At 42.8% G+C, this 12343-nt stretch overlaps 1 protein-coding gene across 11 annotated transcripts in view; it reads right to left on the bottom strand.

Moving 5' to 3' along the window:
• Positions 1 to 12343, bottom strand: part of sanbr (SANT and BTB domain regulator of CSR) — a 148699-nt gene that overhangs the window by 122477 nt on the left and 13879 nt on the right. For all 11 annotated transcript variants that reach the window (XM_069931525.1, XM_069931524.1, XM_069931523.1 and 8 more), the window contains one exon: positions 6145 to 6383. In XM_069931525.1, the coding sequence (XP_069787626.1) occupies positions 6145 to 6383 (239 nt within the window). The remainder of the gene's footprint in view (positions 1 to 6144; positions 6384 to 12343) is intronic.

Here is a 12343-nt window from a genome sequence, read left to right as displayed (position 1 = left end):
AACCGCCATCCTGGGTGCCGACTTCCTCTTTGCCCACGGGCTTCTGGTGGACATTCGGGGTAGGCGTCTGGTGGATGCCCGTACTTTCCAGGCCGTTCGCCTCGACACTTCCCACACAGATCAGCCACAGATGCCCACGATCAGCACGCCTAGAGATGAGTTACAGCAAATCTTGGACGAGTTTCCGACCCTCCTCAAGCCACAGTTCTCTGCTGCCTCACCGCGCCACGGGGTGTTCCACCACATCCCCACCCAGGGCCCAGTGGTTCATGCCAAGGCACGCCGTCTCCCGCCTGACAAGCTCCAGGTGGTGAAGGAGGAGTTTTCGCATCTGTTGGAGCTGGGGATCATTCAGCGGTCCAACAGCCCATGGGCCTCGCCACTCCACCTGTTCCTGAAAGCCTCCGGCGACTGGCGCCCCTGCGGAGACTATCGACAACTCAACAAGGGGACAGTTCCTGACCGTTACCCCATTCCTCACATCCAGGACTTTACGGCCAACCTGCATGGTGCGAGGGTTTTCTCCAAGGATTGACCTGGTGCGCGTGTATCACCAAATCCTGGTGCACCCTGAGGACATACCCAAGGTGGCCATCATCACCCCCTTTGGCTTGTTCGAATTCCTTCGCATGCCATTCAGGCTCAAGAACGCCGCTCAGACCTTCCAGCGCCCATGGACTCAATGGGCATGGACCTGTATTTTGTCTTCATTTACTTAGTCAACATCCTCGTTGCCAGCAGGGATCAGGCACAATACAAGGCCCACCTGTGCACCCTCTTCTCCTGGCTGGCTAACTTCGGCCTCACCATCAACCCAACCAAGTGCCAGTTTGGGAAAGAGTCCATGCAGTTCCTGGACCATACCATCACGGCCGAGGGAGCCGTGCCCACCGCTATGAAGGTCACTGCTATCAAGGAGTTCCCACTTCCAGACAATCTCAAGGGGCTGCAGGAGTTTGCAGGTATGGTCAACTTCTACAACTGATTCATCCTGGGATCTGCGCGCATCATGCAGCTGCTATTCGCCCTCATTGCAGCCAAGCACAAAACGTTCACCTGGACCCCAGAGGCTTGCCGTGCATTCGAGGCCACCAAGGATGCCCTCGCAAAGGCTACCATGCTCGCCCACCCGCACACTGACCTGCATATGGTGCTCTCCGTCGATGCCTCTGCCACAGCCGTAGGCGCCGTCCTGGAGCAGCAGGTGAATGGACAATGGAAGCTGCTGACATTCTTCAGCCGGCTTCTCTGCCCACCAGAGCGCAAGTATAGCGCTTTTGACCGTGAGTTACTGGTCACGTACCTAGCAGTGCAGCATTTCCACTATTTCTTGGAGAAGAGGACTTTTACCATCTTCGCTGACTACAAACCCCTCACCCAGGCACTCACGATGGCGAAGGACCCCTGGTCAGCCCACCAGCAGCGACACCTCTCCTTCGTGTCTGAGTTTACCACCGACATTCGGCACAAGGTGGGGAAGGACAACATGGTCGCTGATGCACTCTCATGACCGGCCATCTGCACGCTGACACCTGGCCTCGACTTCAACCAGCTTGCCCAGGACCAGAAGTCTGATGAGGAGACGCGAGCCTTCAGGACTGCCATCACGGGCCTGTGGTTCCGAGACCTCCCAACTCCGAGCGGCGGAAGCACCGTCCTGTGCAATGTCTCCATGGGCACCCCACGGCCAGTGGTTCCTCAACAGTGGCGCAGACAAGTCTTCCATCACATCCATGACTTTTCACACCCGTCCATCGGGTCCACAGTCCGGATGGTGGCAGAGCGGTTCATCTGGCATGGGCTGTGGAAGCAGATCACGGGCTGGGCCAGAACATGCACCCATTGCCAAATGTCAAAGGTACACAGGCACACCAGGGCACCTGTGCAAGAGTTCGAGCACTGTTCAGCCAAATTCACGTGGACATAGTCAGGCCCTTACCCGTTTCCCAGGGCAACTGTTACCTGTTCACAGTGGTGGACCGCACCACTAGTTGGCCCGAGGCAATCCCGAAGCTGGACGCCTCCATGGACTCCTGAGCTCTGTGGAAATGGTTGGGTTCACCGTTCCGAATCACCTCACCACCAATCAGGGCGCCCAGTTCACCTCTGTGCTCTGGGCACAGCTCGCCAACAGGTTGGGGATCGAGGTACACTGCACCATGTCCTATCACCCGCAGCCCAATGGGCTGGTTGAGCGTTTGCATCACCACCTTAAGTCGGCACTTATGTTCCGGCTCACTGGTCCACTCTGGGTGGATGAACTGCCTTGGGTGCTCCTGGGCATCCGCTCCATGCCCAAGGAGGATCTGCAGGCGTCATCAGCTAAGGTGGTCTATGGCGCACCGCTGGCACTTCCTGGTGAGTTCATCAACGTGCCTCACAAACCCCAGTGGTTGACGCATGAGCTGCTTCCCTACCTCCAGGCCCGCTTGGACTCCTTCAAACCCCCACCCCCACTGCACAAGGCCATCTCACATCCCCAGCGAGCTGCTTTCCGCAGAGTATGTTTTGATTTGGCGGGGCCCACCCACGGCACCTCTGCAGAGATCTTACGAGGGGCTGCACAAGGCTGTCCAGCGTTCAGGGTGAACGTTTACGCTGGACATCAGTGGCAGGCAGGAACTGTATACTGTGAACAGGCTGAACCCAGTGCACCTTGACCCCACCGAACCAGTGATTGTGGCCCAGCCCAAGAAGCAAGGCCGCCCAACTAAAAAGGACATTGTTGCCGGTTCTGGTGGGGGGGGAGCTGTGTGGCGGCACACCACTAGGCAGGCGAACCGGCCCTGCTTGTAATCCTTGCGGCGGGGCAGCAGCCAAAATGGCACCATCGGGGGTTTCCCCTTCTTCTCAGCACAGGGCTCAGAAGCCCGTGCTAGGGGACCACATGAAGCCCGGGTGACGTCAGTGCCCCCACTACACTGTTCTCAGCCAGGTCCGGGATGGGAATATAAGTCCACCCCAGCAGCCTGCAATAAATTAGTTCTGCTCACTGAGCTCAACCCGTCTGGTTGTATGTTCTTTCAGTATCAGTGTAGCTGCCATGACAGTTCCTTCATTAAAAAGGATTAAAATGGATTTGACTAAATGGAAAGATTTGCTGTTAACATTAATTGATCGAGTAAATTGCATTAAAATGAATATTTTTCCTCGAATTCAATATTTGTTTCAGTTGATACCATGTTTATTTTCAAAGGGTTTTTTTGGGGATTTGAACAGAGCAGTATGGGAGTTTTTATGGAAGGGAAAATTAGCACGAGTAGCTTTGCATAAACTTGCATGGAAATATGCATTAGGTGGATGCAGTTACCTCATTTTCAAAATTATTTTGAAGCATCTCAGTTGAAATTTGTTAGTAGATTGATATATATGGACCAATTTCCGAGTTGGGCAAAGATGGAAATGGCTTGTATATCTGAAGTTGAGATACACCAGTTTATATTTAAGTGGAATGGGAATATATTGAGGTAATGTAATATGCCGGTACTAAAACATTTGCTAAGGATATGGGTTAAACAAAATATGGTTTTAGGATCAAAGGGTAAATTATCAATTCAAACCCCGTTATATCATAATCAGCTTATTCCTTTTTCAATGTTTAATAATCATTTAAAGAGATGGAATTCTAAGGGTATTAAGAGAGTTCAGGACCACTATGAAGAAGGATAGTTTATTTCCTTTAATCAACTGAGGGAGAAATTTGATACATCTGTAAACTTTTTATTTGTGCATTATCAACTTAGAGGTTTGATAAAAGATAATTATGGTAAAGAGATGAATCTACCCATGTTGACGAAATTTGAATCTTTGATTTCCTCTGTACCTAAGAAAGGTAATATTTCGGGTATGTATCAAATGTTACAGGATGTGATGGATAAACTGGATTGGGAGAAATCTAGACTTAAATGGGAGTGATTTAACTTGTATTTTTCCCAAAGATAATTGGGAGCTATGTGCCATGAGAGTGTAACTAAAGTGACAAATGTACGATATGGAATGGTTAATTATAATTTTTTGCATCAGTTATATTTGACTCTAGAGAAATTTTTAAAAATATGGGTTTAGTAATTCGGATTTTGTTTTAGATGTGGATTATGTACTGGAACTTTTTTTTTTTACATGCTGTCTGGTTTTGTGTTAAAATACAACAATTTTGGGAAGCAATTAGATTGGTTTTGGAAAAATTATTTAATATTAAATTGCCATTAGACCCATCGATTTTTTTGTTGGGATATATGGTTTCTTTGAAAGGACTAGGGTTGGATAAATTTCAAATTGCATTTGTATGTCTCGTGCTGTCTGTAGCACAAAAATGTGTAGCTAGTACTTGGAAAGATAATGTGGAGATTAATATAATACGGTGGCATTATGAATTGAGAACTTGCATTATTATGGAAAAAATTACATGTAATTTACATGATAATTATTCATTTTTTGTTAAAATATGTTCACTTATTTGGAGTATATGAATTTGGAAATACTTTGAAATATTCTTTATATTAACTGTATTGTTTTTATATTTGGCTCCCCTTAAGGGAGCTGGCTGAAGGGGTGGGAGGGTTTTTTTAAAAATATAAATAAAAATGTGTTCTTCACTTTTCTTTGTTATGTTTAACTGTATTTTGATTAATGTCTTTAAATAAAGTTTTTTTTTAAAGTTATTAAATGATTTGAATCAGTTAGCACAAAAAACTTTGAAAATCAAATCTATTCTGCACTCTGAAATAATTTGTCTAAATCAGTGGTTTTCAAACTACCCCCTAAACTCGTAAAGGATTGCTTTAGATAGTATGTGAATGGGAAGTGAAGGTTGAGAACCACTGCTCTAAAACCCATTTGTTACTGAAATATTTTGCTTGAGAAAAATTGTCATTGGCCCATTTCCTTTGGAGTTATGAAACTGTGCACATAACGAGTCAATTAGGTACAATTAAAGCAGTGGTTTTCAAACTTTTCTTTCCACTCACATGCCACCTTAAGCAATGCCTTACTAATCACAGAGCACTTAAGGCTTAGGGATTGCTTAAGATGGATTGTGAGTTTAGGAGGGCAGTTTGAATGAAAACCACTGGTTTAGATATACATTTGGCTTTTTTCAGGCATTCAGTCAATTGGCCACGAGAGAATTAAATAGAATAAAAATGTGGAATAAAAAATGAATAACAATACCCAAAAAATGTGGAAGAAGTCACTAGAATAGCAAACAGAATGCATAAAATTATTAGAATTTGACTATAAACATACATAGAGTTATGAGAGTAGTTTCATTCATTAATTAAATATTGAAAACATTTGAAATAAATTGCATGCAAAGGACAAGTTTTAAAAGTTTTAGATTGAACTCTAATTGCAACAATACACATTGAAATGTTCCCCTTCCTAAATATTAAATACACCAAGTCCCCAGATAACAAGTGTCTCTGTGCCAGATACAAATATGATGTTACATAGGCAAGCTGTGTCAGTCTGAATTCACTATTTGAAGGCAAACATGAAAGTTGGAGGAGAGCAACAAAATTTAGTAATTACTTCAAGTGATGTAGAACTTAAACTTAGAACTCACTGATAAAAATGGGCCATTACATTACAGAGCTCAGTGCATATCCATTAGTTTAAAGTAAAGAATCAAATTTCCATACATGTATGGGAAAAGTATTTTCAATAAAGTTCTTTTCCCATGTTCAAATTAAATTGAAAAAAACTTTGTTTCTATTTTTAAAAGAAAGCTACTATATAAGCTGAGAAAAAGTTTATTACTACTGGTTCTATTTTCCCTTCCAAGTGAGAAAAATATTTAAATAAAAATTGAAGGATAAAAATTCAAAACCTGTCTGCAAGAGGGTGCAAATGGGAGAACATGGCACAGCCTGACATTAAAAAAATAAGTACACCCAATTGACCACAAAATTCTATATGAAATGCATTTAAGAAATTATTGGAAGACAACATGAAGATAAATTATTGTGCAAGAATAGTGATAAAGCAGAAATAATTCATTTAATTTAAGTGCAAAAATGTACAACTTCTTGAGAGAAGTTCACTGTCAACTATACAAATCATAACACTGAAGAAAAATCAGTTAAAAAACTATATTGAGTGTTCCAGCATACAAATATATAATTAAAATATAACCCTTACACATACCAAGCTCCGGGAGTTCAGCTTGACTTTGATGCTTTAGTTTCTTCTTCACATAACTCATCAACCAGGCAAATATATGGACATCACAGTGCACTGAGATATCTACTTCTTGCCACCGCTGTGCATCCACAGAGAGATACTCAGCAAAGTATTTCATCTCACTGACTAATAGATTCCGAGGACAAACAAAATCACGCTTCACGTTTTTGGCTTCATCACAAACATGAATTACCATGTTTGGCCTATTCAAAAAATAAAGAGCAATTTGAAATAACACGAGTAACAAAAACATGGTTCCATTATCTAGTCCTTGTAACTGCAAAACAAAATGATTTTAAATTGCTTTATGAACTCTAAATCTTATAAGTGTCATTTGTTAAGTGGTTGAATATCACTTTGCTTATAATTTGATGAAATGTTTGTCCTTAATTAAATCAGAAGGTTGTATTCTCATACAGTTTGGGTAGGTTCTCCCCACTATAGCATGAATCAGAGGAATGAAGCAGAAATAATTATCTTTATGTTTATAATTATGTTTTTTTTAAATTTTCCAGACTGGAACAGCAGACTAAAATTTTAAAAGCCAGTCATAATAAACAATTAAGTGAATCCAGCAAAATGCTCACTTCTATCGAGACAACTGTACTCATTCCTCTTAACTCACTCTCATACGTGACATCAGAATAAAGATAATCCTCATTTCATCTCAATTTTACTGAATTTTGAGTTTCACCACAGATTTACTGAATTTCAGGTTTCTTTCTTGCTCAACCAAACTCAAAGATTCAAAGATATCTGAATTTTGGCATCTAGCAGAATTTTAACACAGAATTCTAATGAATAAATCACAAAATGTAAACACTTTTCCCTTTGGAGCTTATGATGTGCCTTAATCTGTAATAATGCAGTTCATAGGCAACTAACAAAAGCAGGGGTAAAACATTCAAGTGTTTTTATCTACCAATAACTACCTAAAGATCCATATTTAGAAATCCTTCTATACCCTCCAGATTATCCATCTCTTTAGCTTCCAAGATGTACTGTAATTGCTGCATTATTTGTGTCAGGATAACTGCAGATAAATACTGGCAAAGGACAGTTAAGTCCAAAGAAAAGTAAAACTCTGCAGACCGTGGTTGAATTAAAAACACAAAGCTGGAGAAACTTAGCAGATCCGTGTCCTTTATACAGCAAAGATAAAAATACATAACTGATACTTCAGGCTTAAGCCCTTTGTCAATATATGGAAAAATATCAGCAGGCGTCCAAGGAAAAAAGTTGGGAGGAGGTGAGGTCGCAAAGTCAGGAGGTAAAAGGTGGAGATGGGAGGGATGGGACAGCAGCAAGGAAAGGAGGGATGGGGGAAGGAGAGCTGGAAGGGAGAAACCTCAACTCTTCCTCCACTATATTGATGACTACATTGCGACTGCCTCATGCACTTGCTCGTCAAGTCCATTTGCTTCACAGCCAACTTCCACCCTGATCTCAAACGCATCTGGACCACCTCCGACAGCATTCTAACCTTCCTGGATCTCCATCTCTATCTCAGAGGATAAGCTTTCCACCAACCTATATTACCAATCCACTAACTCCCACAATCATCTTGACTACACTTCCTCATACCCTGTCCCCTGCAAGGATTCTATTCCCTTCTCTCAATTTTTCCATCTCCACCTCATCTGTTCTCAAGATGAGGTGTTCCAGACCAGATCTTCCAAAATATCTTCCTTCTTCCACGAACGTGGCTTTCCTTCCAACACCATCAACTCCCCTCACCCACATCTCCTCCATTTCCCATTCATCCGCCTGGCCCCTTCTGCCCCCAGATACAACAAACACAGAATCCCCCTTTTCCTCACCTACCAGCCTCTGCATCCAACACATTATCCTCTGGAATTTCCGGCACTTACATAAGAATCCCATTACCAGATATATCTTCCCATCTCCTCCCTCTCTACTTTCCGTAGGGACTGCTTCCTCCATGGCTCCTTTGTGCACTCATCCCTCCCCACCAATCACCTCCCTAACACCTTACCCTGTGGCCACAGGATGTGCCACACGCGCCCACACTCCACCCCCCCCCCACCACAGTCCAGAGCCCCAAACAAACTTTTCAAATGAAGCAACACTTCACTAGAATGGTTGGGGGGAGGGAACAAAATAGTACAGAGCAGTAAGGAGAAGGTTAGAATGAAAACAATGAAAGTTTGTAGTAAGTATTTGAATATGGATGGGCAGGTGATAGAGAAGGGAAATGCTCTGGAAGAAGGTGAAGGGCAATTGTCAGGAAAAGTAAATAATGTTGTTCTTAAAGATGAGGGAAAACAGGGATTAAAAAATGGGAAATCCCTGAAATTCATATATTTTAATGCCAGGAGTATTGTAAAAAAGGTGGATGAGCTGAAGGTGTGGATTGATACTTGGAAGTATGATGTGGTAGCGATTAGTGAGACATGGTTGCAGGAGGGATGTGATTGGCAACTGAATATCCCTGGGTTTCGTTGTTTTAGGTGTGATAGAGTCGGAGGGGCAAGAGGAGGTGGGGTTGCATTGCTTGTCAGGGAAAATATTACAGCGGTGCCTAGGAAGGATAGATTAGAGGGCACATCCACGGAGGCTATTTGGGTGGAACTGAGGAGTAGGAAAGGAGAGGTTACACTTGTAGGGGTGTATTATAGACCACCCGGAGGGGACCGAGGCCTAGAGGAGCAAATCTGTAGGGAGATAGTAGATATTTGTGATAAGCACAGGGTTGTAATTATGGGAGATTTTAATTTTCCACATATAGATTGGGAAACACATTCTGTGAAAGGAATGGATGGGTTAGAGTTTGTGAAATGTGTGCAAGATAGTTTTTTACAACAATATGTAGAGGTGCCGACCAGAGAAGGAGCAGTGTTAGATCTACTGTTGGCAAATGGGATGGGTCAAGTGACGGAGGTTAGTGTTGGCGAGCACTTCGGGTCCAGTGATCATAATGCCATCAGCTTCAATGTCATTATGGAAAGAGAGAAATCAGGGCCAAGGATTGAGGTTTTTGATTGGGGAAAAGCTAGATTTGAGGAGATGCGAAAGGACTTGCAGGGTGTGCATTGGGACAATTTGTTTTATGGGCAGGATGTAGTAGAGAGATGGAAGTCTTTTAAAGATCAGATTTTGAGAGTGCAAAAGCTTTATGTTCCTGTTAGGTTAAAAGGAGGGGCAAAAGGTTTGAGAGAGCCGTGGTTTTCAAGGAATATTGGAAACTTGGTTCGAAGAAAAAGGGAGGCGTACATTAGATATAAGAAGCATGGAGTTAAGGAGATGTTTGAAAGATACATTGAATGTAAGAGGAATCTTAAGAGAGGAATTAGGAAAGCTAAAAGAAGGTACGAGAAAACTATGGCAAGCAGGGTGAAAACAAATCCAAAAGAGTTCTACAAATATGTTAATGGTAAGAGGAAAGCTAGAGACAAAATTGGTCCCTTAGAAAATCAGAGTGGAAAACTGTGTGTGGAACCTAGAGAAATGGGGGAGATATTGAACAGTTTCTTTTCTTCGGTATTCACTAAGGAGAAGGATATTGGGAGATGTGGGATAAAAAAAGCAAATTGGGTAAATATGGGGAATATAGAGATTACAAAAGGTGTAGTTTTAAGGCTTTTGAAGAATATAAAGGTGGATAAGTCTCCAGGACCAGACGGGATCTTCCCCAGGACATTGAGAGAAGTGAAGGAGGAAATAGCAGAGGCTCTGGCGGTAATTTTTCGAATGTCATTAGATATGGGGATAGTGCCGGAGGATTGGCGCATTGCGCATGTGGTTCCGTTATTTAAAAAGGGTTCAAGGAGGAAGCCTGGCAACTATCGGCCTGTAAGTTTGACGTCTGTGGTAGGTAAATTAATGGAGAAAATTCTTAGAGATAGTACTTATAAACATCTGGATAGACAGGGTCTGATCAGGAGTACTCAACATGGATTTGTGGGAGGAAGGTCATGTTTGACCAATCTGATTGAATTTTTTGAAGAGGTGACTAGGAATGTGGATGAGGGTAGCGCAGTGGATGTTGTCTATATGGACTTCAGTAAGGCCTTCGATAAGGTACCACATGGAAGGTTAGTTAGGAAGGTGCAGTCTTTAGGTATAAATTTTGAGATAGTCAAATGGATTGAACATTGGCTGAAAGGGAGAGGCCAGAGAGTGGTAGTGGATAATTGTCTGTCAGGTTGGAGGCCGGTGACCAGTGGTGTGCCTCAAGGATCTGTATTGGGCCCATTGTTGTTCGTTATATACATTAATGATCTAGATGATGGGGTGGTGAATTGGATTAGTAAATATGCAGACGATACTAAGATAGGTGGAATAGTGGATAATGAAGAAGGTTTTCTAGGATTGCAGAGGGATTTGGGCTGCTTAGAAAAGTGGGCTGAAAAATGGCAGATGGAATTTAATGCTGATAAGTGTGAGGTGCTTCATTTTGGTAAGAAGAATCAGAATAGGACATATGTGGTAAATGGGAGAGCATTGAGGAATACAGAAGAGCAGAAAGATTTAGGAGTGACGGTACATCGTTCCCTGAAGGTAGAAACTCACGTGAATAGGGTGGTGAAGAAGGCTTTTAGTATGCTGGCCTTTATCAATCATTGCATGGAATATAGGAGTTGGGAGGTGATGTTGAGATTGTATAAGACGTTGGTGCGGCCTAATTTGGAGTTCTGTGTGCAGTTCTGGTCGCCTAATTATAGGAAGGATATAAACAGAGTGGAGAGAGTGCAGAGAAGGTTTACCAGAATGTTGCCTGGGTTTAAGCATCTGGAGTATGGGGAGAGATTGGACAGATTGGGTCTTTATTCTTTGGAGCGTAGAAGGTTGAGAGGGGATTTGATAGAAGTATTTAAGATTATGAAAGGGATAGACAGAGTGGATGTGGATAGACTATTTCCGTTAAGAGGAGGAAAGATTAAAACAAGAGGACATGAGTTAAGAATTAAGGGGCAGAGGTTTAGAGGTAACATGAGGGGGAACTTCTTTACTCAGAGAGTGGTAGCTGTGTGGAATGATCTTCCGGGAGAAATAGTGGCGGCGGAGTCAATTGTATTATTTAAGAAAAGGTTGGACAGGTATATGGATGAGAGGAAGATGGAGGGTTATGGGCATTGTGCAGGGAGGTGGGATTAGAAAGGGGTGTTTGGTTCGGTGCGGACTAGAAGGGCCTAATGGCCTGTTTCCGTGCTGTAATTGTTATTATTATTATTATTACTTGTGTATCTGCAGGACTGATTTACTGCATCCGGTGCTCCCTTTGTGGCCTTCTCTACATGAGAGAGAGACTGGGCACAGACTGGGAGATCGCTTCGCTGAGCACTTTCGCTCTATCTGCACCAGTGACAAAGACCTCCTAATAGCCAACCATTTCAGTTCTGTGTCACACTCCCATACTCGTATGTCCGTCCATAACCTTGTGTACTATCCCACCAAGACCACCCGTAAATTAGAGGAGCAACACCTGATTTTCCATCTGTGCACTCTCCAGTCAGATGTCATTATCGACTTTTCCAGTTTATGCTGACCTGCTCTCCTCCTCACCCCCTTCCCCTCCCCCTCTATTCCCTAACCATCCCTCCTCCCCTTGCTTGTTACTGTCCCCTCCCTCCCTTCTCTATCTATTACCTCCTGCCTTTGCAACCATGCCTTCCCCCATACTCTTTTGTTCGGATGCCTGCCAACATTTTTCGATACCTTGATGAAGGGCTCAAGTCCGAAATGTCGGTTATGTATTTTTATATTTTCTATATAAAGGGCACTCTTTGACCTGCTGAGTTTCTCCAGTATGGTGTTTTTACTAAGTCCTAACAAAATGTAGGTGAGAATAAAATAAGCAATTAATGTATCTATGTCACTCTCAACAGTTCAAGTAATAAAAAAATCAATAACATTTGAAATAGGTAAGAACTCATCATCCTTCTGAAAAAGAGGGACCATTTGAATGTAAAGGTAAAAATACATAACCGACATTTCGGACTTGAGGCCTTCATCAAGGTATCGAAAAATGTTGGCAGGCAGCTGAACAAAAGAGTATGGTGTAGGTAATAGGCAGAGAAGGGAGGGAAATCTGTGTAAATTGCATGTTTATCTGAGCAGTTTTTAAATCATCAATGTTCAACAGAATATGCACACATTTCATAATAGATACATTTATCCAACATGCCATCCAGGCTCCACA

The sequence above is a fragment of the Narcine bancroftii genome, chromosome 4 (assembly GCF_036971445.1).
Source record: "Narcine bancroftii isolate sNarBan1 chromosome 4, sNarBan1.hap1, whole genome shotgun sequence".
Classification (NCBI taxonomy): Eukaryota; Metazoa; Chordata; class Chondrichthyes; order Torpediniformes; family Narcinidae; genus Narcine; species Narcine bancroftii.
This window is presented reverse-complemented; position numbering and strand designations above follow the sequence as displayed.